We start from the raw sequence: 23,473 nt of genomic DNA on the forward strand, positions 1-23,473 counted from the left end.
GAAAGGGCAGTGAAGCCCTGGCCGAGGCTGCCCGGGGCAGGGGGGGTCCCCGTCGCTGAGGGTGGCCGTGGCACTCGGGGACAGGGTTCAGTCGGCACGGGGGGATGGGTGAGCTTGGGGGGCTTTTCCAGCCTCAGTGATTCCATGACACGGAGGGGGACACGGGAGTGGCTGTGGGGGGTGGTGAGGGTGAGGGGACTGGGGGGACACAGGGGCTGGAGCAGGGGATGGAACCGGAGCTGCTATTGCCGCTGGAACTGCTACCGGAACCGAAGCTCAGGCTGGGACTGGAGCTCCGGCGGGTGAAGGGGCGGGCCGGGAGCCGGTACTGGCCACGCCCCCTCTCCGGGCACGCCCCTCTACCTGGCCCCGCCTCCCCACCACCGCTAGTCCCGCCCCTCCCTCTGGCCACGCCTCCTCCCTCTGGCCCCGCTCCCCATCTGGCCGCGGCCCCACTGGCCCCGCCCCCGGCCCCGCCTCCCGCCGCCATGTTGCGGCTGTGGGCGCGCGGCGCGGGTGCGGCCTGCGTGGGCCCCGGCGGAGCCGCCGCGGTGAGTGCGCGCCCCGGGCCCCGCAGCGCCCTCCGGCCCCCCCGGGCCCGCCCCGTGGCCAGCGGCACGGCTTTGTCTGCAGCGGCGGCGGGCGGGGTGCCCGCCCCACGGGCACGGGCCCGGCCCCCGCCGCGCCCCCTTTCCCGGCCCCGTGTCCCGGCCCGCGCTCCCTGTCCCCGCTCCTTCGGGCCCCGCTTCTGTCACTCGCGGGGCTCCCCGCACTCCCCTGATCCCGCTTCCCTCGCCCACTGCGCTGCCGCGCTGCCCTGGCCTCGCTCCCCCGGGCCCCGCTTCTGTCACCCTCTGTGTTCCCCGTGCTGCCCTGACCCCGCGTCCCTCGCCCACTGCGCTCCCTGTGCTTCCCGGGGCCACACATCCCGAAATTCCCAAGCCCCCGCTTCCGTGGAACGCGCTTCCCGCACTTCCCTGACCCCACTGGCTCCCTCGCTTCCCTGGCCCCCCTTACCTGGCCCACTACACTTCCCTTGCTTTCCTGATCTGGCTTCCCATGCCCCTGTTTCTGTCACTCACTGTGCTCTCCATGCTTCCTTGACCTCCGCTTCCCTCACCCTCTCTTCTTCCCTCGCTTCCCTGGCCCACGTTTCTGTCAGGCGCTGTGCTCCCCGTGCTTGCTGTGACCCCACGCCTCTGGCTGCCACTCCCTGTGCTCCCCTGGCCCCGACTTCCCTCACCTTCTACACTTCCCTGGCTCCCGCTGCCTTCACCCTCTCCACTTTCCTTGCTTCCCTGACCTCACTTCCTGGGCCCTTGCTTCCCTCACCCACTGTGTTCGCTGCTCTTCCCTGCCTGTAGTTCCCTGGTCCCCACCCTCCATGCTTCCCTAGACCCTCCATCCTGAACTTCCCAGGCCTCTACATCCCTGGAGCGCACTCTCCGCTTTTCCCTGGCCCACACTTCACTTGCCTCCTCTGCTTTCCTTGCTTCCTGGGGCCCCGTTTCCCTCACTGCTGCACTCCCCTCACTTCCTTGATCCCATTTCCCTGCTCCCCATGCTTCCCTGGTGCCCACTTCCCTCACCTGCTGCGTTCCCTGCTCTTTCCTGGTCCTGACATCCCTGCTTTCCCAAAGTGTTTCCTGGCAGGCAGCCCCGGAGGTGCCAGCCTCTTCTGCTCCCACATTCCATGGCAGATATTTTCCCTTGTACCTCACTGTCATGGTGCAGATTTACCAGTATCCATTAATACTATTTTCCTTCATTGAACTGTGGTGTAACTCCATTTTTCTGCTCTCCTTGTAGGTGGCAATCTAGAATTTCCTCCTCAACCAGCATGGTATGCGCTGATTCTGCAGCCGCAGAAGAGCTGCTGCCCGTCTCCCAAAGTCCCCTGGAATCACTCTGCCAGCGGAAGGTTTGTGGACACCAGTCCCACTGAACCTCAGCCCCACAGCTGTTGGAAGCTGAGCCGCAGCAGGAAGCCCTGGGGTTTGATGTAGAGCCTCAAGCAACTCCAGCAGGGTTTTTGAATGGCTCAGAGGCTCCTAGGTTCTCTACCTCCTGGAAGAACATGCTGTAGTGAGGCTGGGTTTGCATCTTGAAATCCATGCATTTGACTCCGTAAGTCCTTCTTTGCTCCTTTTATTCATCTCCTCAGTTGTCTTGTGAATCTCAGCCTCTGTGTTTCCATAGGGAAACAAAGGGAGAAGATGGGATTCTGAGCTTGTGTCCTAAGTTAAGTCATTTGCACAAGAACGATGGAGTAAGAGTGGAAGTCTGCCTTCTCCACTTCCCTCACCAGCTGGTTTGCAGGAGGCTTTGGCTTTTGAAGTCTTCCTGTGATAGACTTGTTCTGTTTGTAATCTGAGTGATCATAGAATTTTTTTTGTGATCATAGAATCAGGGAATGGTTTGGGCTGGAAGGGACCTCCAAGCCCATCCAGTCCCACCCCCTCCATGGGCAGGGACACCTCCCACTGGATCAGGGGCTCCAAGCCCCATCCAGCCTGGCCTTGAACCGCTCCAGGGATGGGGCAGCCACCACTGCTCTGGGCAACCCAGGCCAGGGCCTCCCCACCCTCACAGCAAAACATTTCTGCCTAAGATCTCATCTCAGTGTTGCGGCTCAAAACTGTTCCCCTTATCCTGTCCCTGCACTCCCTGCTCAAGAGCCCCTCTCCAGCTTTTCTAGAGCCGCTTTCCATACTGGAAGCTGCTCTAAGGTCTCCCTAGAGCCTTCTGTTCTCCAGGCTGAGCAACTCAAACTCTCCCAGCCTGCCGTTGGACGGGAGGTGCTCCAGCCCTCGCATCATCTCTGTGGCCTCCTCTGGCCTCGTTCCCACAGCTCCATCTCCTCTCTGTGCTGAGGACTCCAGGACTGAATGCAGTAATCAAAATTTTAAATCTGTGTTGCTTGAAAATTGACAAGAGATTTACTTGGTCTTCTCCTGAAAATCCAATTTTGGTTTATTTTGAGGAGTTGTAGCTTAACAGACAAATTTAAGATGCAATTTTTTGAGGAAAGTAGTGGTCTCCTAACAGCAAAGAGCGTAAACCAGTCTTTTAGAGGACTCAAACATGCACACAGAAATGCCAGGTTTCTTCCAAGCAAAGTCTATTTTGTAACGCCCTGTGTACCTCAGGTTTATTGTATCTTGTCTTCTAAAACACTGCCACGTCCGAAGTGCTGGTAGGTGTTTGGGAGGCAGAATGCGGAAGCCAAGAGTGGTTGGCAAGCTCATTTTTTCTCTATATAAAACCTGAGTGTTCCAGGTTCTGGATGAAGGGTCTTCCTTGCGGAAGGGTTTGGTGCCAGAAGTTTTGGTAGCCAAGTGGGGCCTCGCTCTCTCCCAGCTGGCACAAGTTTTCCCACCCAAAGGAAGGGAAGTTTCAGGTCCACACTCTGCCAACTATTCTGCTGTTCCAAAAGTCCTTATCAAATGCTGGTGGTTGAAGCATGTGGATAATCCAGGCTTCCAGGGCATCCACAGGCCACTGCCCTGCCTTCCCAAGGGATGGAGCTGTAAATGAATGCCCAGCCCTTTGTGGATGTTCCTGTTTGTGGTTTGGTTTGGGAATGAGAGCAAGTTTGAGCTAAACCATGCTCATAAGCCAAGTAAATCTTGCAGCAGATTAACCGACGTGACACTCCTGGGGCATCTCCGTAGGCACAGCTCAAAGCCCAGCGTGACCCCTTGTTCCTGAAGTGAATCCTTCTGGCCGGGCCCTGGAAGTCGTTCCCCAAAGCCACAGTCTAGTGGGAAGGGCTGCGCTTCGTTTGGTTTTGATGTGATGCTTGACCAACTTTTAAACACAGTTGCAAACAATGGAAGCAGCCTTAAATCAGAGCTGTTTTGGGAAGGTATTGGGTCGCTTCCTTCTCTCCCTCCATCTTGTCCCAGGGTCCTTTCTGCCTGCATCTCTGCTCCCGGCTTTCCTGGGCTCTTGCCGCCCTCTCCATCTCCCTCGCTGGCTGCTGCCTGTGGTGGCTCTGATGCTGCCCGAGTGAAGTCGTCTTGGCAGGACTTGACTTTACCCATGGATGCTCTTTTCCTCCCTGCTTCCCTTCTGGAGAGCTGATAAAGAGGGAGGTGGCTGGGAATGATTTGCCTGCAGCCCTTTATTCTGTCTTTGGGGTCTTTCGCCTGGCATTGTCATCTATTTCAGGATTGGCCCTTATTTCCAGTTTGTTTTACAGTGCTCCAAGCTGCTGTATCCACATTTTTGCTGATGATTTCTCTTCCTTAAATTGCTTCAGGCATGGAGATAACTCTTTTCCGTCTTTTTTATCTTGGCCTGCTTGTTTCCTCCTGCCTTTTTTGAATGGAGGGATGAATTCTTCAGACGTAACAATCTGGTGAGGAGTAGACAGCGAGCGCTGCCTCAAGGAAAAAAACACCAACCAACAACAGACCCTGCAATCATCTGCTTCCAAATCTTTCTGTCAAGGCTCGTGACCATGGCAGGTTTTGGAATAGCGACATATCTAATGGGTTGGAAGATGCCCCCAGCATGAGCTTGGTGTCATTTGAAACATCAGATTTGAGCCAGCTCTGTCCTTGAGGTCTGTGGAGAAGCGGATGCTGTCTCCTGCCGCGTTGCTTGAAGCACCTGGAACAGCTCTGCCCACAACCCAGAGAGGAAATGGCAGGAGTCGTGCCACGGGAGGGTGAGATTGGATAGTGGGAAAATTCCTTTATGGAAAGAGTGGTGAAGCCCTGGCCAAGGCTGCCCAGGGTAGGGGTGGAGTCCCCATCCCTGGAGGGTTCACAGAGTGTGTGGCTGTGGCACTTGGGGACAGGATTCAGTCAGCACAGGGGGGCTGGTCTGGGTGAGCTGAGAGGGCTTTTCCATCCACAATGATTCCATGATTGTGTGTTGCAGGACAGGAGCAAACAGGTCCTGTCACTTGCCACTGGCCCCTGCCAGCCTGAGCAGGATGGGAGCTGAGCTTTTGACCATCCTCCAGGCTCGGCTGGAGCAGGAGAGGCTCCTTCCCAGCAGTGCCCTGCGAAACAGCACAGTTGTGTGGAAAAAGCCAGGCTGATGTCTTTGTGGAGAAACAGGCAATCTTGGAATAGCTCAGATGGCAGCCGGTGTGTCGGCAGTAGATGTTTCTGGCCTTTGTACCCTGCTGTGTTAGCGTTTTGGACAGCTGTGGGGTTTGTCACGCAAGATGTTTATGCAAATGAGTCTTAGAAGTTCATCCCTGGGGGATTGTTCCTGACCCAGCATTGCTTTTTCCTTCCAGATGTAGCTTTCATCATGGGGGACATGAAAACCCCGGACTTTGATGATCTCTTGGCTGCTTTTGACATCCCTGATGCGACAAGCCTCGATGCCAAGGAGACCATCCCGTCAGCTGGGGAGGAGAACGAGAATCACCTGAAGTCATCAGGGATCTGCATTGACGAGAACGTGTCCTTGTCTCACTCGCTGCCACCCTCTGACACCCCTGTTGTGAGCGTGATAGTGAAGAACACGAGCCGCCAGGAGTCCTTTGAAGCAGAAAAGGAAGGGAGTCACCTCGGCACTGGCCTGCTGCACAACGGGTTCCGTGGGCCCGATTTGCCATCGGAGGCTCACGCTTTAGTGCATAATTATGGCAAGTTTGAGTCAAGCTTTATTAATGGCGACAGCTCCCGGGGTTACTCGGATAAAATGGAGCAATCCAAGCCAGAGCCTCTGCCCACGTTTAGCCAGTTTAGCCCCATTTCCAGCCCCGAGCCTGAGGATGCTTTCAAGGAGAACAGCATTGGGGATAAACCTAAACATGCCCAAACTCCCTATTTCCCACCGCCTTCCATGTACATCCCTACAGGAGCTTCGGTACTGGATCATCTCCGGAAGGGACCAGAGCCAGAACTGAGCATGTTTGACCAGTACTGTAAAAAGGAACAAAAGCTGGAAACCCACTGCCAGCCGGAGAGCAGGCTGGAAGCAAGCAGGAGAGAACAAGACCGCGCAACGGAGAGGTTTGCAGAGTCAAACAAGGACTTGGTAGACACCAACAGCTTTCTGGGAGAAGGCTTGGTGTTTGGAGACCTCCAGCACAATAATTTTGGAGAAAGCAAGGGTCCTGTGCCCGAGCTGAGCGCATCCTCATCGGTGCCGCCTCGCCAGCGGTTGAAGCCGACTCATTCAAAGCTGTCATCCTGCGTGGCGGCATTGGTAGCTCTTCAGGCCAAAAAGGTTGCGTGTGTTCCAAAAGGCGATCAGCCAACCCTTCCCAAGGAACCCGGCCCTTTTAAAGATGGGACGAAGGGAAGTCCAAAAATGCCCAAGTCGCCAAAGAGTCCCCGAAGCCCCTTGGAGGCAGTGAGGAAGGCTGGGAAGCAGCCTGAGAGCCCTCGGAGTGTGTGCAGTGACAGCAGCGGGAAAGGCTCTCCTTCCATGGCAGCTGGCTCTCCGCCTGCTATTCCCAAAGTCAGGATAAAGACTATCAAGACATCCTCTGGTGAAATTAAAAGAACTGTAACAAGGATTTTGCCAGAAAGTGATGAGTTGGGTAAGTTTTCGGAGGAGTTGCCTGCGGAAACCTCATCTGCGGAAGAGTTTAGCAAATCCTTCCCGTCCCCTGACACTGGCACGGTGACGGAAAGCGAGGCTGGCAGGAATCCGGCCAAACCCGGGACTGCTGTGGCCATCCAGCTGTCAAACGCAGCGAGTCCTTACACAGACAGAATGAAGATGGATCTTGCTGCGACCACCATGTGCACAGTGTCCTTGTCCCCGCTCCCGACCTGCGGCAGCGGTGCCATCAAGGTTGGCGTGAAGAGGCAGCAGCAGGGAGGAGCCACGCTGCCGTCCAGCGCTGCCTCCAGCCTGCTGCCCAAAGCTGTGCACTTGGCCAATCTCAACTTGGTCCCCCACAGTGTTGCTGCTTCTGTGACAGCAAAGTCCTCGGTGCAGAGGCGAAACCAGGTGACGCAGATGTCTGTGCCACTGGTCCACCAGGTCAAGAAAGCTGCTCCTGTCATCGTGGAGGCCTTTAACAAAGTACTGCACAGCGCCAATCCTGTGCCCGTCTATACTCCCAACCTCAGCCCTCCGCCAGACACCAGTATTAATTTACCCGCCTCCGGGTATTTGTGCCTGGAATGTGGAGACTCATTTGCCTTAGAGAAGAGCCTGACGCAACATTATAGCCGGCGGAGTGTCCACATTGAGGTGATGTGCACGCAGTGCTCCACCACGCTCCTGTTCTTCAACAAGTGCAGCTTGCTTAAGCATGCACGAGACCACAAGAGCAAAGGGTTGATCATGCAGTGCTCCCAGCTCCTCATGAAACCCATCTCCGTTGACCAAATGTTTTCACCTTCTCCCACAAGCTCTTCTGCCTCTCCGGCTCCGCAGACTTTGCACTCGCCCTCGCGTAAGCCCAGTGCCGCTGTGGGAGGCGTGGTGGGGATTTCGGCTCATGCTCAGCCGGCCTTGCCGCTCTACACAAACCCATTGATGCTGATCCGTCACGGACTGAAGTGTTTGGAGTGTAACAAGCAGGCGCAGGATTATGTTGCTTTAGCGGCTCATTACCAGAGAACCTCAGAGAATAATGAGAGGCTGGTAAGTCATCGGTTTAATGTCATTAGTTAAATCGCTCCAAGTTTAAAGAGATTGGCCTCAAGGGTGGAAAAAAACCCAGGCATCACGGCGGCAAATGAGTGGCTTTGCCTAAGGAAGTGCTGGTGGGGAGGATTTGGGATGCGCCTGAGTCCAGGCGCGTGCGCTTGCAAAGACGTTGGCTGTTGCCTGCTTGCCGCCTTCTTACCCTTTGCCGGCAGAAGGAGGCTATGAAGATCCTTGAGCATCAAAGGAAGGTATAGGAGTTCAAAGATCACTTGGGTGTGGTAGGGAAGGAGAGCAGAGTGGGACCTGAAACAGGATTTTGTGCTCTAGGCGTGGCTAGAGGAAATCTGATGCAGTTTGATCCTACCTTTCCTAGAGTTTGTGGCCAGATCTTCCGTGTGAATACTGGGTGGTTCTTACGGTTTATGTGGTGAGCTAATCAGGACAGGAGTGGCTGCGGAGCGCCGCGGCTTCTGGGATGGGCAGCTATTTTTGGGTGGCAGAGGGACAAGTTGATGTGGTGTTGCTGTCAGAGGGCACAGAGCTCAGGCGTCCTGCCATGCTCTGGTGCTGCCCTGCTCAGGTCTCCAGCACCTCGCAGGGAGACGTGGGGCTGAGTCTCCTCTGAACTACAGCGTGGGTTTCTGCTGATGAAGAGGCAGAGATGCTCTTTGTTGTGTACCAAGACTGTATTTTGGAAAACAGGGTCAATCCTGTTCGAGTAGAAACCAACCTGGAGTTGAACAGGAGGAGGAATCCTTTCTCCTTATCCTTTTAGATGAGGAGAAAGCTTTCCACATGTAGTGGAGCTGGCAGGCTCCCAGTGTGTCTCCTCCACAAGCTCCACAAACACAGACTCTGTGCCAACAGGAGATGCTGCGGGAGATGACCTCCAGTCATGGTCCCTTCCTGCTCCAGAGCCTCCATTCCTTGTTAAACTGGGAAAAGAGGTGATGCTGGAGCTCATAAAACCATCTCCATGTCGGATCTTCCTGGGCTTACACTCAACAGGATGCATGCATTGCTGCTCCAAGAGGCCTTTCCCACTGGATCTGCTGTCCTCCAAGCTGCCTGGTGGGCCTTCCTGCTGTTACCAGCACATCTGTTTCGGCAAAGCTGTTCCATTTCTAAAGGAAGTGGGTGTTTGTGTTTGTATGCCAGTAGTTGTGTCCCTTGGGATTCAGCAGAGCTGATGGAAACCAGCCCTCTGCATTCCTGCAGCACCGGAGTGTTTGGTGTTGCTGGGCTGGGAGGTGAAAGGCGGGTAGAACTGGGTGGTCTTGTAGGGGTCCCTGCAGTAGGTGGGATGCGCTTCTCCAAGGAGTCTGAGGGAGAAGGTGTGGATTGCTCTGGCACCCTGTCTCTCTCTCCCTTGGGAGCACACAGCAGAGCTCCAGTCGGGAACGAGGGATGGCAAGCTGAAGGCATTGGATATCTGGTGTGTGAATTAGTTGGATATTAAACAGAGTGAGGAGGCTACAGGTGAGGCTATTGGGATATGGACCATGAGCTTCTGAGGCAGGGAGACGTGAACCAGCCGTATGCGTTCTGGGAAGACACCGTGAACACCCCTGATGCTGCGTTAATCGCAGAGTCATGGAATGGGTTGGGTTGGAAGAGACCTCAAAGCGCATCCCTCCCACTGGATCAGGGGCTCCAAGCCCCATCCTACCTAGCCTTGAAGACCTCCAGGGATGGGGCAGCCACCACTGCTCTGGACAACCTGAGCCAGGGCCTTCCCACCCTCACAGGAACAAATATCCTTATGTACATTTCTTGACCACAAACTCCTCGGTGGCCGAGGCGCTGGGTTCCGTAGCAGACTGGGTCAGAGCGGGATGTTTCTTCGTTTTACTTCAGTCAGTGTTTGCTATTTTTTCTCTCCTGGAGAAGCTAATGAGGAGAAATGGGAATCAAATCAAGCATTCGAAATGTGTGAGCTTCTGAGCGTGTGTGAATGTGACTTTGGGAAGAAAAGCCCCGATGCAGTGTGGCGGGTGAAGCGGCATGAAAGGAAACTCGGAATAAAGAACTCTTGATTAAAGTGAGGCTTATGGAGAACATGAACAACACAGACGTTACACAACTTCCAAATCCCATCCTGGTAATGTCCTTCAGAAACCTCTGACTAATGAATGTCTCGAGCTGCTGCCAGGCGGCTTTGAAGAGTCATGGAAAAATCAGAGAGAGATAAAAATGTCAGATCTGGAACCAAGTTCCCATTCCTCACTCACAGCACAGGAGTTACGGAAGATTCATTTCTCTTTTCTGGATACTTTTGAGACTGTTTTGAAGAGCCCAGATCCCAGCAGAACTTTCTAGGGACCTTCCACCAGCAAAGAACTGAGTCTTTATTCCTTTCTTCTGCTTACCTGTCCATGCAAAAACCTTTCTTGTGCCATGGTGGCTCAGTTTCCCCAAATCCGTTAGGGCAGGGCGCGGCGAAGCACTTGTGGAAATGTGGGCTGAGCGACCCATTACAGATCAAAGCTTAACATCATGGAATCACTGAGGTTGGAAAAGCCCTCTCGGCTCACCCAGTCCAGCTGCCAGCCCAACCTTCAGTGCCCACCGAATCCTGTCCCCAGGAGCTACAGCCACACGCTTTGTGAACCCCTCCAGAGACGGGGACATCCCCCCTGCCCTGGGCAGCCTCTGCCAGGGCTTCACCACTGCCAGGGAAGAAATGTTTCTCATCTCCCCTCCCCTGGTGCAGCTTGAGGCCATTTCCTCTCTCCCCATCCCTTGTTCCCTGAGAGCAGGGCCCAGCACCCACCTGGCTCCACCCTCCTTTCCGGAAGCTGCAGAGAGCCGTGAGGTCTCCCCTCAGCCTCCTCCAGGCTAAACAGCCCTGGGGCCTCAGCCGCTCCCTCAACCCCTGGGCTCCAGATCTTCTCCATGTGTTTAACTCCTCTGGAGAGGTCAGGTGGGTTCATGAAGCGGGAAGGGAGAAGCTGGGTTGACTTTTCCCGATCACGGAAGTGGTGCTGGTTAAAGATCACTGTTTTCCTTGTCCTGGTTAGTCATTGCACTTCATTTGGGCTGTTTGCTCTGTGACTTCTCATCTCTTCCATGAGACTATCTGAACTCGCAGGCCAGAGCTGCTGTTTGTGTTTCCCCCCTTGCAGAGTGTGGTGTCAGCGTTGGGAATCCTTCCAGCTTCTTCCCCAGTATCTGCAGACGCAATAAATTCATTTAAGCCTCATCCTCACCAAGTTCTGCTTCTTATTCCCATGTTGTGTGCACAGTCCCTGGCTGGCTTCCCGCTGTTGTGCAGCCTGAAGAATCATAGAACCATGGAGTGGTTTGGATTGGAAGGGACCTCATCCAGTCCCACCCCCTGCCATGGGCAGGGACACCTCCAGGGATGGGGCAACCACGACTTCTCTGGCCACAGATAAGCAGGAGTTTGGGTGCCTCTTTGAGCTTTCCTCCAGACTCTGCTGACCTATGTCAGCATGGTTTTGGTCCCTGCTGAGCCTCTCCCATAACGGAGGTGATGCTGCCATAGCCTGCACATTCCCCACACATGGAGCCCATTCCATTTCAGGTCATTTTGGTTTATTTTAGGTCTGCACAGCAGTGAATATCCCATTTTTTCCTATGTGATGGTTCTGGGAGCCTCAGGGCTGTGGGTAGGTTTCTATTTCTTGTTTCCCATTCAAGTCCCATGGCCCAGAGGTGTGCCTGCCCATGGGAACTGGATGAGCTTTGAGGTCTGTTCCAACCCAACCCATTCCAAGATTCTCTGAAAACAGGGAGAGGAAGAGTCTGCATCATTTCCAGTTATTGGGGAGTTTCTCTGAGGGCATCACACATGGTTTGTGGTCTTGGAAAACACAGACTTTATCTGGGCCAAGGACGTTTTGGAAAAGACCAACTGCAGGGTTGGCAGGAAAGGCTGCTGCATGGCCGGACTGCATCTGTTCAGCAGTGGGGGCCTCGAGTCCAAAAATAATGGAGTTTTCCTGCTTTTTTGTGTGATTTTGCTGCTTGTTGAGACAAGCGCTTTTCTTCTTGAGGGCCTCAGTGCTGTGATGAAAGCAGTGACCAAGAAGAACCTTCAGAGTCAAGAAGTGAGAGATGTTGTTTTGCTTTTTGAGGGGGGAAAAAAGGGAATAAAGCACAGCGACCTTGGTTTAGGGACGGATGCTGTCCTTGGGAATGGCTGATGGTGGAAGTTGTGGGAAGAGGGGATAAGAGGGCCAAGCCAAAGAGCTTTGTGTTAATGCTGATACCAGGGGAATGCGATGTGGGTTCCTCTACACCTGGAGGTTTCCTAGGGTGAACTAGGGGGGAAAAGGGAAATGGAGAATGACCAATGTCCCCGCTCTTTCCCCAGACGTGCCAGGTATGCCAGATGATGCTGCCCAACCAGTGCAGCTTCTGCGCCCATCAGAGGATCCACGCTCACAAGTCTCCCTACTGCTGCCCGGAGTGCGGAGCTGTCTGCCGCTCAGCCTACTTCCAGACCCATGTCAAGGAGAACTGCCTGCACTACTCCCGCAAAGTCGGATTTAGGTTTGTGGGAGTTAGAGGAGAACGGGGAACCACGAGAGGGAACGGGGAACTTAGAGTTAGATCTTTGGAAATATGGCTTCCCTGCAGCAGAAATGGAAGCTTGGGCCTGGTGCCTGACAAAAACATTGGGAGCGGGGAATCACCAAGTGAATTTAGGAGCTTTTGGAGAGCAGAAATGGTTTGGAGGCAGCTTACAGCTGAAAGTTGTGCTGACTTGTTGACTGAGTTGATGTGTGCTGACTTCCCATTGCGTGCAGGCATCTCAGGATTGGTATTTCCAGCTAAAAGATTGTGGATCTCAATCCTCTCCATCTCTTTAAGTGTGGAACTTAGATTTCTGTCAGCTCTAATGAACGGTGAGGCATGCACCTTCTCAAGAAGGGCATCGATTATGTTCTTGTGAGCCACTGCACGTCTCCGGACACCTCCCCTCAAGGCTTCCGAGGTTCTCATGAGGTGCTGTATGTGCCTGCGTTGTCCCTTCTCTGACCAAACTGATTCCTTTAATAAGAGACCTGACTTCTCCTAATCCTTTCCTCCTCGGCACATTTAGGTCGCCTCAGCTGCAGTGCAGCTCTACAGGCACAGAGGATTTGCTTGGAGGCTGAGCAATGGCCTTGGTGACCTTTCAGATTCTGTAGAGTTCTGTTTTGCCACTAAATACTTGGAAACTTCAAAAGGAAAATCAGGGCAATTTCAGCTCTCGGAGCTATCTGCAGTTTAGGAAGCCTCTGCTCTGTGGTCTGTTCCCAAATCACCTGTAGGATTTCAAGGGCACAAGGCACAGAACACAGATTCTGGATTTAATTACACCCAGATAAGGGGCTTTAATGTGGGATCTGTTTTCAGGAGGCCCAGCCCACAACACAGAGTTAATTCCATGGCACATTCAGTGGCAGGGATGCTCGGGCTGCTTGAGAATGAGTTAATCTGAGAGGAGGAGGAAGGCTGGGAAAGAACTTGTTTTCTGTGTGGTGGAAAAATGGGAATGTAGGATGTGTTGGCATCTTTATGATGCCTTAATCAGTCCTCTCAGCTCAGCTCAGCCCCCCTGTGCGGACTGAACCCTGTCCCCAGGTGCCACGGCCACACACTTTGTGAACCCTTCCAGGGACAGGGACTCGCCCCCTGCCCTGGGCAGCCACTGCCAGGGCTTCACCACTGCCAGGGGAGGAATGTTTCCCACTATCCAATCTAAGCCTCCCCTGGCACAACTTGAGGCCATTTCCTCTTGTCCCATCCCTTGTTCCCTGGGAGAAGAGACCAACATCCGCCTCGCTCCACCCTCCTTTCTGGGAGCTGCAGAGAGTGATGAGGTCTCCCCTCACCTCCTCTTCTCCAGGCTAAACAGCCCCAAGTCCCTCAGCTGCTCCCACAACCCCTGTTCTCCAGACCTTTCCCAGCTCCGTTCCTTTCTCTGGATGTGCTCCAGCCCCTCAGTGTCCTTCTTGGAGTGAGGGGCCCAGAACTGAACCCAGAAGTGAAGGTGTGGCCTCCCCAGCACCGAGTGCAGGGGACGATCCCTACCCTGCTCCTTAGGACCACACCAAACCAGATAGGGTTACGGGAGATTTCCTAGCTAGACATTTTTGTTCATTTTGTTTTAGTCTCTGAAGGCTTCTTTTATGGATCTTGTTTGCTTGTCACTAACTTCTGCTTGTGAGATCTGCCCAGCCCGTGAGTCCCTGTATCTATTCCTCCTTGACTCTTCTGTGTTGCCATTGAGAGCCCGAACGAGGCTCCGGTGGAAGCAGCGCCATGCCTGTAACTCTGCTTTTCCTTTGTGCGTCCCTAGGTGCATCCATTGCAGCGTTGTCTTCATGACCCTCGCCATGCTGAAAGTGCACATCCATGAGAAGCACTGCGAAGTCTTCCACAAGTGTTCTTTTTGCCCCATGGCCTTCAAGTCGGCCGACAGCACCATGGCTCACATGGCCAGCCAGCATCCGGCAGAGCCTCACAAGACTACTCAGTAAGTATTTGGGGTTATCTCCTCTTCTCCTTTGCTGGGTCACTCCAGGATTTCCCCTTTCTCTCCCATTTTTTTCTTATGTTTGGTTTCTGTCCCATATGGGAAGAGCTGCCACCTTGTCTGCCTGCGAGGTCTGTTCCTACCCCAAGAACGCTCTCCTTAGTACAAACACAGCCTTCTGGCAGGAGGAGAGGAGCTTGGGCAGAGAAGAACTGAAAATCCATAAAGGAACTTAATTGTCACTTTTTTATCCATCAGGACCCACAGTGGTGCCTCTTGGTAGGTTGTACTTCCATCATGGAAAGCATGGTGAAGCCCTGGCCGAGGCTGTGCAGGGCAGGGGGGGAGTCCCTTTCCCTGGAGGGGTTCACAAAGCGTGTGGCCGTGGCACCTGGGGACAGGGTTCACTTGCCATGGGCAGCTGGGCTCACGGCTGGGCTGGAAGCGCTGAGGAGGCTTTTCCAGCCTCAATGACTTCATGATTCTGTGATCTGTGGCACCAGGGCAACTGTTGCACCTGGCGCTGGGAAGGAAGAGGTGAGTTACGCTGTGCAGAGTTGCCCCCAAAAATGCTTGGAGAGAAGCCTTCTTTTTTTTTTCCACTTTGGAGCTTTCCCCTCCAAGCTCTGAGCTCGTTTTGAAACCATTTGCTGTAAAGGAGGTATTATGGAAAGGTGGGATTGAAAGCAACGTGCGGGGAGCTGGAAGTGTTTGCTTCTGCCTGCCTGTGCTCCCTGGCACACAAGGAGGTGGTTACGCACATGCAGAGAAGGAAACATATATTTGGAAAGTTGTGGTGTGCGCCTGAGGCGTTGGGTTGTTCTTCCCTGGTGAGTTAATGGCTCAGTTGTCCACGTGGGTGTGTTGACAACACGTGGAGAGCGCAACCCTTCCAGAAGCCCAGACCTTTCTGAAGTTATAGAATAATAGAATCATGGAGTCACTGAGCCCTCTTAGCTCATCCAGTCCAACTGTCAGCTCAGCCCCCCCACCCCGTGCCAACTGAACCCTGTCCCCAAGTGCCATGGCCACACACTTTGTGAACCCCTCCAGGGACAGGGACTCCACCCCTGCCCTGGGCAGCCTCTGTCAGGGCTTCACCATTGCCAAGAAAGAAATGTTTCCCACTATCCAATCCCACCCTCCCCTGACACAACTCAAGGCCATTTCCTCTCATCTCATCCCTTGTTCCTTGAGAGAAGAGCCCAGCACTCACCTCGCTCCACCCTTCTCTCCAGGAGCTGCAGAGAGCGATGAGGTCTCTTCTCAGCCACCTCTTCTCCAGGCTAAACAGCCCCAGGTCCCTCGGCCGCTCCCACAACCCCTGTTCTCCAGACGCTTCCCAGCTCTGTTCCCTTCTCTGGCTGCACTCCAGCCCCTCAATATCCTTGTTTGTGAGGGGCTCTTTCCACTGTCTTCTTAAATTAGCTAATGAAGAGAGACCAAACTGGCTTTCTGTAATCGTTGCAGGGTGATCTACAAATGCTCCTGTGAGACGGTCTTTAACAAGAAGAAGCTGCTCCAGGAGCACTTCCAGCAGAACACCAACAAGCTGTTGGTGGGAGTGTTCAAGTGCCCACAATGCCAGCTGGTCTACATGCAGAAACAGCAGCTGATGCAGCATGTGAAAGTAGGTACCTCCCACGCTGACTAGTACAGGGTTCTGAGTTTTGAGGTCACATCAGCTGCATGAGAAAATTGGGTGAAGAAGTGACAGGTTCTTGAGCAATGATTGTAAACTCTTTTGATTTTTAATTTTGGATGCCATCCAAAGGCATGTGGCCAGTCTGGAGGGGTGTGACTGTGTGAGCATCATGGAGTTAACAAGGCCAAAGAAAGGTCCTGCATGTGGGTCTGGGCAATCCCAAGCACAAATCCAGGCTGAGTGGAGAGTGGATTGAGAGCAGCCCTGAGGAGAAGGACTTGGAGTGCTGGGGGAGGAGAAGCAACATGCGCTTACTGCCCAGAAACCAGCCATGTCCTGGGCTGCACCCAGAGTAGTGGGACCAGCAGGGAGGGAGTTCCCACCTGGAGCCTGTGTCCAGCTCTGGAGTCCTCAGCACAGGGAGGACATGGAACTGTGGGAGCAAGGCCAGAGAAGGCCACGAAGATGATGCGAGGGCTGGAGCACCTCCCGTCCAAGGGCAGGCAGGGAGAGTTGTGGGTGGTCAGCCTGGAGAAGAGAAGGGAGACCTTAGAGCAGCTTCTAGGGCTGAAAGGGGCTCCAAGAAAGCTGGGGAGGGGCTCTTGATCTGGGAGGGCAGGGATAGGATGAGGAAAATGGTTTTGAGCTGCAAGAGGGGAGATGGAGATGACATCTTGGGGAGAAATTCTTTGCAATGAGGATTAGGAAGCTCTGGCCCAGGTTACCCAGAGCAGTGGTGGCAGCCCCATCCCTGGAGGTGGATGGGTGTTGGAGCCCCAAGGTCAGGTTGGATGGGGCTTGGAGCCCCTGATCCAGTGGGAGATGTCTCTGCCCATGGCAGTGGGTGGGACTGGGTGGGCTTGGAGGTCCCTTCCAATCCAAATGATCCTGTGATTCCGTGATTTCTTGTTGGCTCTGCAGAACGAATTTGCAGTCTCCTTTCCCTTTGATTAGAAATAAAGTGACATGATCTTTTTAATCAGTGACTTCCTTTTTTTCCATGCTGGCACTTCAAAAACCATTCCTCCTGAAAGCAAAACCTTCCACATCCACTTTCCTCCATGCCTTTGACTTGCAAATCTGGCAACAATTTGCCTGCAGTGATGGATTCAGATTGGAAGCCCTCCTGTGAAGCTGATGATCACAAATCTTCCTTTATTTATGCTCAGGAAACTGGAGAGATGAAGGCTAGGACCTTCAAAGAGGTGTCCAAGCCCACATTCGACAAAACTTTTTGTGACTCCCAACCCAGGGACCTGCCTGCAGCAGTGTCTAGTCACCAGAACCCTGACATCTCTGCTAGAAAACTTGGGTCTTTCGGTGTCAAGGCAGTGTTTGGCCATCAACTGTTCCTTGGAGTGGTCATCTCAGAGGCTTTTTGGCTGTGGCAGGGTGGTAACTGCCCAAACCCATCCCTCTTAAATCAGATCCTGCTCCTTTATCCAATATGGAGTTTGCAGGCGTGCTCTCTGGTGTGTGATGCAAAACAAAGACCCCATCTGTCTTCTTACAGATTTTTGGGTTGGAAAGGACCTCAAAGCCCACCCAGTTCCATCCCCTGCCATGGGCAGGGACACCTCCCACTGCATCAAGCCCCATCTAGCCTGGCCTTGAACACCTCCAGGGATGGGGCAGCTGCACCATCATTCCTGGCTTTCTGTTGTTGAAGCGTACGAGTGGCAGCTGAAAGCTCTGGTTCCTGTTGTTGATTCTGCAGAGAAGTCTGTTCATTTTTCCATGCTCCTTTTCCCAGTGGTGCAATTCCAGGAGAGATGGAGTGATGGGTACTGATGTGCTCTTGGTTCAGGAGACCTTCCTGAGATTGCAGATGGGGAGGAAGGGGACCTGTTTGTGTCACCCTGGGTAGCTGCGAAGGCTGAGGAGCGGTCACTGCCTGGCCTGGGGACCTCGGCTGCTCCCTCGGGACCTCGCACTTTGAAACTTCCTTGATGCCGAACCCACAGGAAGAATTCCCAAGCCTGGGGCCTATGCATGCAGACTTTACCCATTCTTAATTACTGCGCACAATTAAACCTCTCAATTATCCCTTTGTGTGGAGGAACTGCTCCTCGGGGAGTTCCCTGAGGTTTCCCTGGAATGTTGCTCTTTGACTCACTCTGCTTTCCCATAGCTCCTCATTTCTGCAGTCGTTCCCTTCTGTTCTATTTTCTTTGTTAAAAAAACTTCTTGGGGCACTTTGGATGACCAGAGAGCATGGAGACATCCTCCTTGCACAGCCAGCTCTTGGCTTTGTGCTCGCTTTTTGTTGGCAGGAGCAAAGTTTTGAGCCGTGAAAACATTGATAGCAATAGAGGGCATGGGATTGTAGAATGTAGGGATGGAGGAGGCAAGGGAACAAGACTTCACTGTATTGCATTGGGGGTAAATAAAGGTGTAGAATATGAATGACACGTACATGTGATGTGTGATTCTGTTTTTCTTGTTCTCCAGGGTGTTCATGGAGTTCCCCAAAATCCCGAGGAGCTCTTAAACTTTCGACCGAAGTCTGAGAAGGCATTGAGGAATCAGGTTCATTCCCTACCAAAGGAGCTGTCGGTAGCCAATGGGACTTCCCACTCCCCTCTGAGGAGGAAAGAGATGAGGGTGGAGGGACACAATTCCGAATCCAAGTCCAGACTGAGAAGAACTGGTTGGACATGCAAGGAATGTTCGCAGTGGATGCCTGATCGGGAAACCTATGTGTCCCACATGAAAAGAAATCATGGAAGGGTAAGGTCTTGCTTGCCAAACCCCTTTCCATCATCTTCCAGCAGTCCTGGCTGACTGGGGAAGTTCCACCTGACTGGAGGCTGCCTGATGTTATACCCATCTACAAGAAGGGTCAGAGGGAGGACCCAGGAAACTACAGGCCTGTCAGTCTGACCTCAGTGCCAGGGAAAGTCATGCAACAGGTGATCTTGAGTGCTATCCTGAAGCACATGCAAGAGAACCGGGTGATCAGGCCGAGTCAACATCAGTTCATGAAAGGCAGGTCCTGCCAAACTAACCTGATCGCCTTCTATGACCAAGTGACCCACCTACTGGACAAGGGGAAGGCTGTGGATGTAGTCTTCTTGGACTTCAGTAAAGCCTTTGACACAGTTTCTCACAGCATTCTGCTTAGGAAACTGTCAGCCTCTGGCCTGGACAGGCTCACCCTCTCCTGGGTGAAAAACTGGTTGGATGGCCGGGCCCAGAGAGTGGTGGTCAGTGGAGTTAACTCCAGCTGGAGGCCGGTCACAAGTGGTGTCCCCAGGGCTCAGCGCTGGGTCCAACCCTGTTCAATGTCTTTATCAATTACCTGGATGAGGGGATTGAATGCACCCTAAGTTTGCAGATGACACTAAGCTGGAAGGAAGTGTGGATCTGCTGGAGGGTAGGGAGGCTCTTCAAAGGGATCTGAACAGGCTGGACCACTGGGCCGAGACCAATGGCATGAGGTTTAACAAGGCCAAATGCCGGGTCCTGCACTTGGGGCACAACAACCCTATGCAGCTACAGACTGGGGGAAGAGTGGCTGGAAAGCTGCATGGAGGAGAAGGACCTGGGGGTGTTGGTTGACAAATGACTGAACATGAGGCAGCAGTGGCCCAGGGTGGCCAAGAAGGCCAATGGCATCTTGGCTTGGATCAGAAATGGTGTGACCAGCAGGTCCAAGGAGGTTATTCTCCCTCTGTACTCGGCACTGGTGAGACTGCACCTTGAATCCTGGATTAAGTTCTGGGCCCCTCGTGATAAGAAGGAAGTTGAGGTTCTGGAGCGTGTCCAGAGAAGAGCAACGAAGCTGGTGAAGGGGCTGGAGAACAAGTCTCACGAGGAGCAGCTGTGGGACCTGGGGTTGTTTAGCCTGGAGAAGAGGAGGCTGAGGGGAGACCTTATTGCTCTCTACAACTACCTGAAAGGGGGTTGTAGAGAGGAGGGCACTGGGCTCTTCTCCCAAGTGACAGGGGACAGGACAAGGGGGAATGGCCTCAAGCTCCACCAGGGGAAGGTCAGACTGGACATCTGGAAATAAGTTTTCACAGAAAGGGTCATCGGGCTCTGGAACAGGCTGTCCAGGGAGGGGGTGGAGTCACCATCCCTGGAGGGATTTAGAAGATGGGTAGATGAGGTGCTCAGGGGCATGGTTTAGTGGTTGATAGGAATGGTTGGACTCAATGATGCAAAAGGTCTTTTCCAACCTGGTAATTTTATGATTCTGTGACTTGGATGAAACCACAAAGGTGATGCAAGGGCTGGAGCACCTCCCATACGAGGACAGGCTGGGAGAGTTGGAGGTGAGAAGAGAAGGCTGCAGGGAGCCCTTAGAGCGGCTTCCAGTGCTGAAAGGGGCTCCAGGAAAGCTGGGGAGGGGCTTTTTGCAAGGGCCTGGAGTGGCAGGACAAGGGGGAAGATTTAGATGAGACATTAGGAAGAAATTCTTCACGATGAGGGTGGGAAGGCCCTGGCCCAGGTTGCCCAGAGCAGTGGTGGCTGCCCCATCCCTGGAGGTGTTCAAGGCGAGGTTGGATGAGGCTTAGAGCCCCTGATCCAGTGGGAGGTGTCCCTGCCCATGGGAGGGGGTGGGACTGGATGGGCTTTGAGGTCTCTTCTGACCCAGACCGTTCTATGAAACACTTCAACTGGGTAACAGGATGTTTTTTAGCAGAAGAGTGAGATAATTGTTGGTTCCATCCGGCTCTTGTGTTGCCTTGACCTACGTTTGCCAAGCTAACCTGTGCTCACTGGCAGAATATAGACCGAAATTCTGGCTGCAGCTGGATTTCTAAGTACTTTTGCATCAGGACTTGTTTGATGCACAGAGTCACCCTGCTCAAGTGCCTTGAGCAGAGCTGCAGGAATCCGCATCATCGTCCTTGATTCCTTCAGGCTTGACTGGCATTGTCCGTATGATAAATACCAGGAGAAGAAGCTGGGGGCAGGGGACGGTGCTGGATTTTCCCATTTGAATTCTGTAGAAGTAGGGAATTTGCTAAGTATTACGTTCAACCCATTCAGTCGGTCTGCGAAGGTCTGGGATATGGGATGCAGGCCGCTGATCTGAAGGGCAGTCGGAAAAGGAGGCGGCTGGTTATGGGGCTTAGCTGTGGAGGCAACAGGGGTGTCCTGACTGGATAACATCACGCCCTGATTTCTGTGGAGAGAGCAGGGTGAGTGGACTTGGCCTCACGCTGGGGCCCTGCCTGCTCTTGGGGCAGAGGGTCCTGTGCTGGAATGAGCCCAGGGAGAGGCTGCTAATGTGGTTCCTGCTTAAAAAATCAAGCATGTGTTCAACTGGTCCTGGTTTTGGTATGACTAGTGATGGTATTAACCAGCCATTGGGCTAAGCATAAGTGGGACCCCAAAACCTCCATATCTTTGTCAGTGGGAGAGGGATTCTTTCCTCCCGAGGTGTAAGGTCCAGGTGAAGTGGATGGGAATGTTCAAATCCAGTCGGTGCCTGTTGTTGAAAGCTGTTTCTGTTTTCCTGCAGCCTATGAAGAGATTCCCCTGCCGGCAGTGCGAGCGCTCCTTCAACGCCTCCAACAGCTTGCGCAGACACATCCGCAACAACCACGACACAGCAAAGAAGGTTTACACCTGCTGGTATGTACTGGGCACCACTTCTCAAACCTGCTTCCAACCACAGGTAAATCCTTTGGATCTGTGATAGATCGGGGCTGCTTCTTCTTCCTCTGGGCTAGAAGTCAGTGAGGCCACATCTCGAACTGAAGTACTGGGCCCCTCACCCCAGGAAAGACATTGAGGGGCTGGAGCACATCCAGAGAAGGGAATGGAGCTGGGAAGGGGCTGGAGCCCAGGGATTGTGGGAGCAGCCAGGCGTTTCTTCTAATCTGTTTTCTCTCATTTCCATCCCCCAGGTACTGCACCGATGGAAACCAGACATTTCCACAGCCATTTATGCTGGAGAATCACATCAGCCTTATGCACGGCATCAAAAACCCGGACTTATCCCAGATGGCCAAAGCGAGAGCTCCCGAGCGAGACCCAGCTGAAGTAAATGATCCATTTTCATTGGCAAATAAATGTCGCTGGCGAGCGGCTCGTCACTTGGGGCACTGTGTCGAGCCGCAGTCAAGCCCTCTGGTCTGTACAACACATTCCCTTCCCCTCCTCTCGGCTCCATCCCGTTTGTTGCTGTCTGGCAGTTGGGAGCAGAGCAGGAAGCGCAGCCAAGTGGCAGCACCAGTGTCATTTGTTTTCATTGAATGCAGCTGTGGCAGTGATTTTATTCCAGAGTGAAGGAATGCCCGATTTGGGTGCTTTGCCTCATTCGCTCTAGAAATAGATGGAGGTTTTCCATATCGCTGTGATTCTTCCTGCTGAGGGTGGGGACGTTCTGGCCCAGACTGCCCAGAGCAGTGATGGCTGCCCCATCCCTGGAGGGGTTCCAGGCCAGGTTGGATGGGGCTTGGAGCCCCTGATCCAGTGGGAGGTGTCTCTGCCCATGACATGGGGTGGGACTGGGTGGGCTTTGAGGTCCCTTCCAACCCAAACCTCTCTGTGATTCTGTGATTTATCATCCGATTCTCCCCTAGCACTGAGGGTTTGCGAGTAACTCCCCACTGTCCTTATGCCCTGAGGAGATCTGAGATGAGTCCAAAATTCATTTCCATGGGCTGGTGGCTGCTTCTCTGATGCAGAGCTGTTATACCAGGGTGCCTGGCTCCGGCTGGGTCCACAAACGCAACCTGGAAGCTCTATCCTAAACAAAGTGCTGCTGGCTAAGGAGCTAAAATCACAGGAAGGGATGTACGGAAGTGAGGCATTCCAGGAGAAGCACACTGCGGGGTTAAAGGCAGAGGGGATGGGATAAGGAGAGATGCCAGGAAGAAAGAGCCCAAGTGGAGGGGGAAGATGTTTGGATTCAAATCTGACCATCCTGGTGTCCCTTGGCTGTCCTTGCTCCATAGGCTCCTTCCCACACCGAACTCACATTCCCTTTCCTCATCCCGTTCCTGCCCAGCCACCAGTGGGGATCCTGCGAGGCGAGGTGTTAGGGTGCTGGTAGGAAAGGAGGCACAGCAAGAATCCCTCAGCTTGGCTTCCCGGAGTTTGTGTTGGAGTATGAGTGTGTGTTCACCCCCCAGCGCCTCTGGTGCAATTCAACTTCTTACCCGGGCTCTGACAACAAAGTAACTTGTAAACCTTTTTTTAAGGCAAAATCTCCAAAGAGGACGGCAGTGGAGGAGCCAGGGCGGGCAGAGACGGCAGTGGGAGCAGCCGTGCCGCCAGCCAAAAAACTGCGAGCGCCCTGGAAATGCGCCAAGTGCGGATTCGCAACTGATGTCAGCACTGAGTTCCAGGAACACATTCCCCGGCACAAAGCAGACAGCTCCACCTTCCAGTGCCTCTTCTGCGGGCTCTGCTACACCTCCAGCATCTCCCTCAACAGACACCTTTTCATCGTTCACAAAGTAAAGGACGAGGAGGAGGAGGAAGAGGAGGAGGAGAGGCAGAAGGAGCAAAGGGAGATGAGCAAGAACGGACTGGAGGGGTACAACGGTGAGGCAAACACTACGGCAGAAGCAGACCCGGCGTGCAAGGAGCATGGCAGTGACTCAGCTGTGTGCGACTGCGGGCCACCGCGCACGGGGTCCTCACAGCTCCTCGCAGAACACTCGCTCAAAGTCTCTTAGACTTAAAAAGACCCTTTTGGTTCATTGGGGGGAGGGGTTGTTGGGGGGTTTTTACTCAAAATATGGGGTGGGGTTGAAATCTTTGAGATATTCCGTTGGTTTCTCGGGATGGTCGTGGCC

The 23,473-nt window shown here is 53.7% G+C and overlaps 1 protein-coding gene across 1 annotated transcript; it reads left to right on the top strand.

The window, feature by feature from the left end:
- The first annotated feature begins 427 nt into the window (after nucleotides 1-427).
- On the top strand, nucleotides 428-23,439 carry ZNF592 (zinc finger protein 592). The gene is made up of 10 exons (XM_054078209.1): nucleotides 428-551; nucleotides 1,810-2,127; nucleotides 5,258-7,572; nucleotides 11,918-12,096; nucleotides 13,892-14,068; nucleotides 15,539-15,698; nucleotides 18,165-18,443; nucleotides 21,187-21,299; nucleotides 21,575-21,710; nucleotides 22,874-23,439. Exons 3-10 carry the CDS (start codon nucleotides 5,272-5,274, stop codon nucleotides 23,351-23,353), a joined length of 3,825 nt encoding a protein of 1,274 aa, XP_053934184.1. The 5' UTR covers nucleotides 428-551; nucleotides 1,810-2,127; nucleotides 5,258-5,271; the 3' UTR covers nucleotides 23,354-23,439.
- Nucleotides 23,440-23,473: the final 34 nt, after the last annotated feature.

The sequence above is a fragment of the Cuculus canorus genome, chromosome 12, assembly GCF_017976375.1.
Source record: "Cuculus canorus isolate bCucCan1 chromosome 12, bCucCan1.pri, whole genome shotgun sequence".
In the NCBI taxonomy this organism is placed as follows: domain Eukaryota; kingdom Metazoa; phylum Chordata; class Aves; order Cuculiformes; family Cuculidae; genus Cuculus; species Cuculus canorus.

Bases quoted from the DNA above. Each gene is read 5' to 3' on its own strand.
- ZNF592 (XM_054078209.1), top strand. From the start codon at position 5,272: ATGGGGGACATGAAAACCCCGGACTTTGATGATCTCTTGGCTGCTTTT. The intron at 12,097-13,891 runs GTTTGTGGGAGT...GTGCGTCCCTAG, and splicing joins TCCCGCAAAGTCGGATTTAG to GTGCATCCATTGCAGCGTTG. The intron at 18,444-21,186 runs GTAAGGTCTTGC...GTTTTCCTGCAG, and splicing joins TGAAAAGAAATCATGGAAGG to CCTATGAAGAGATTCCCCTG.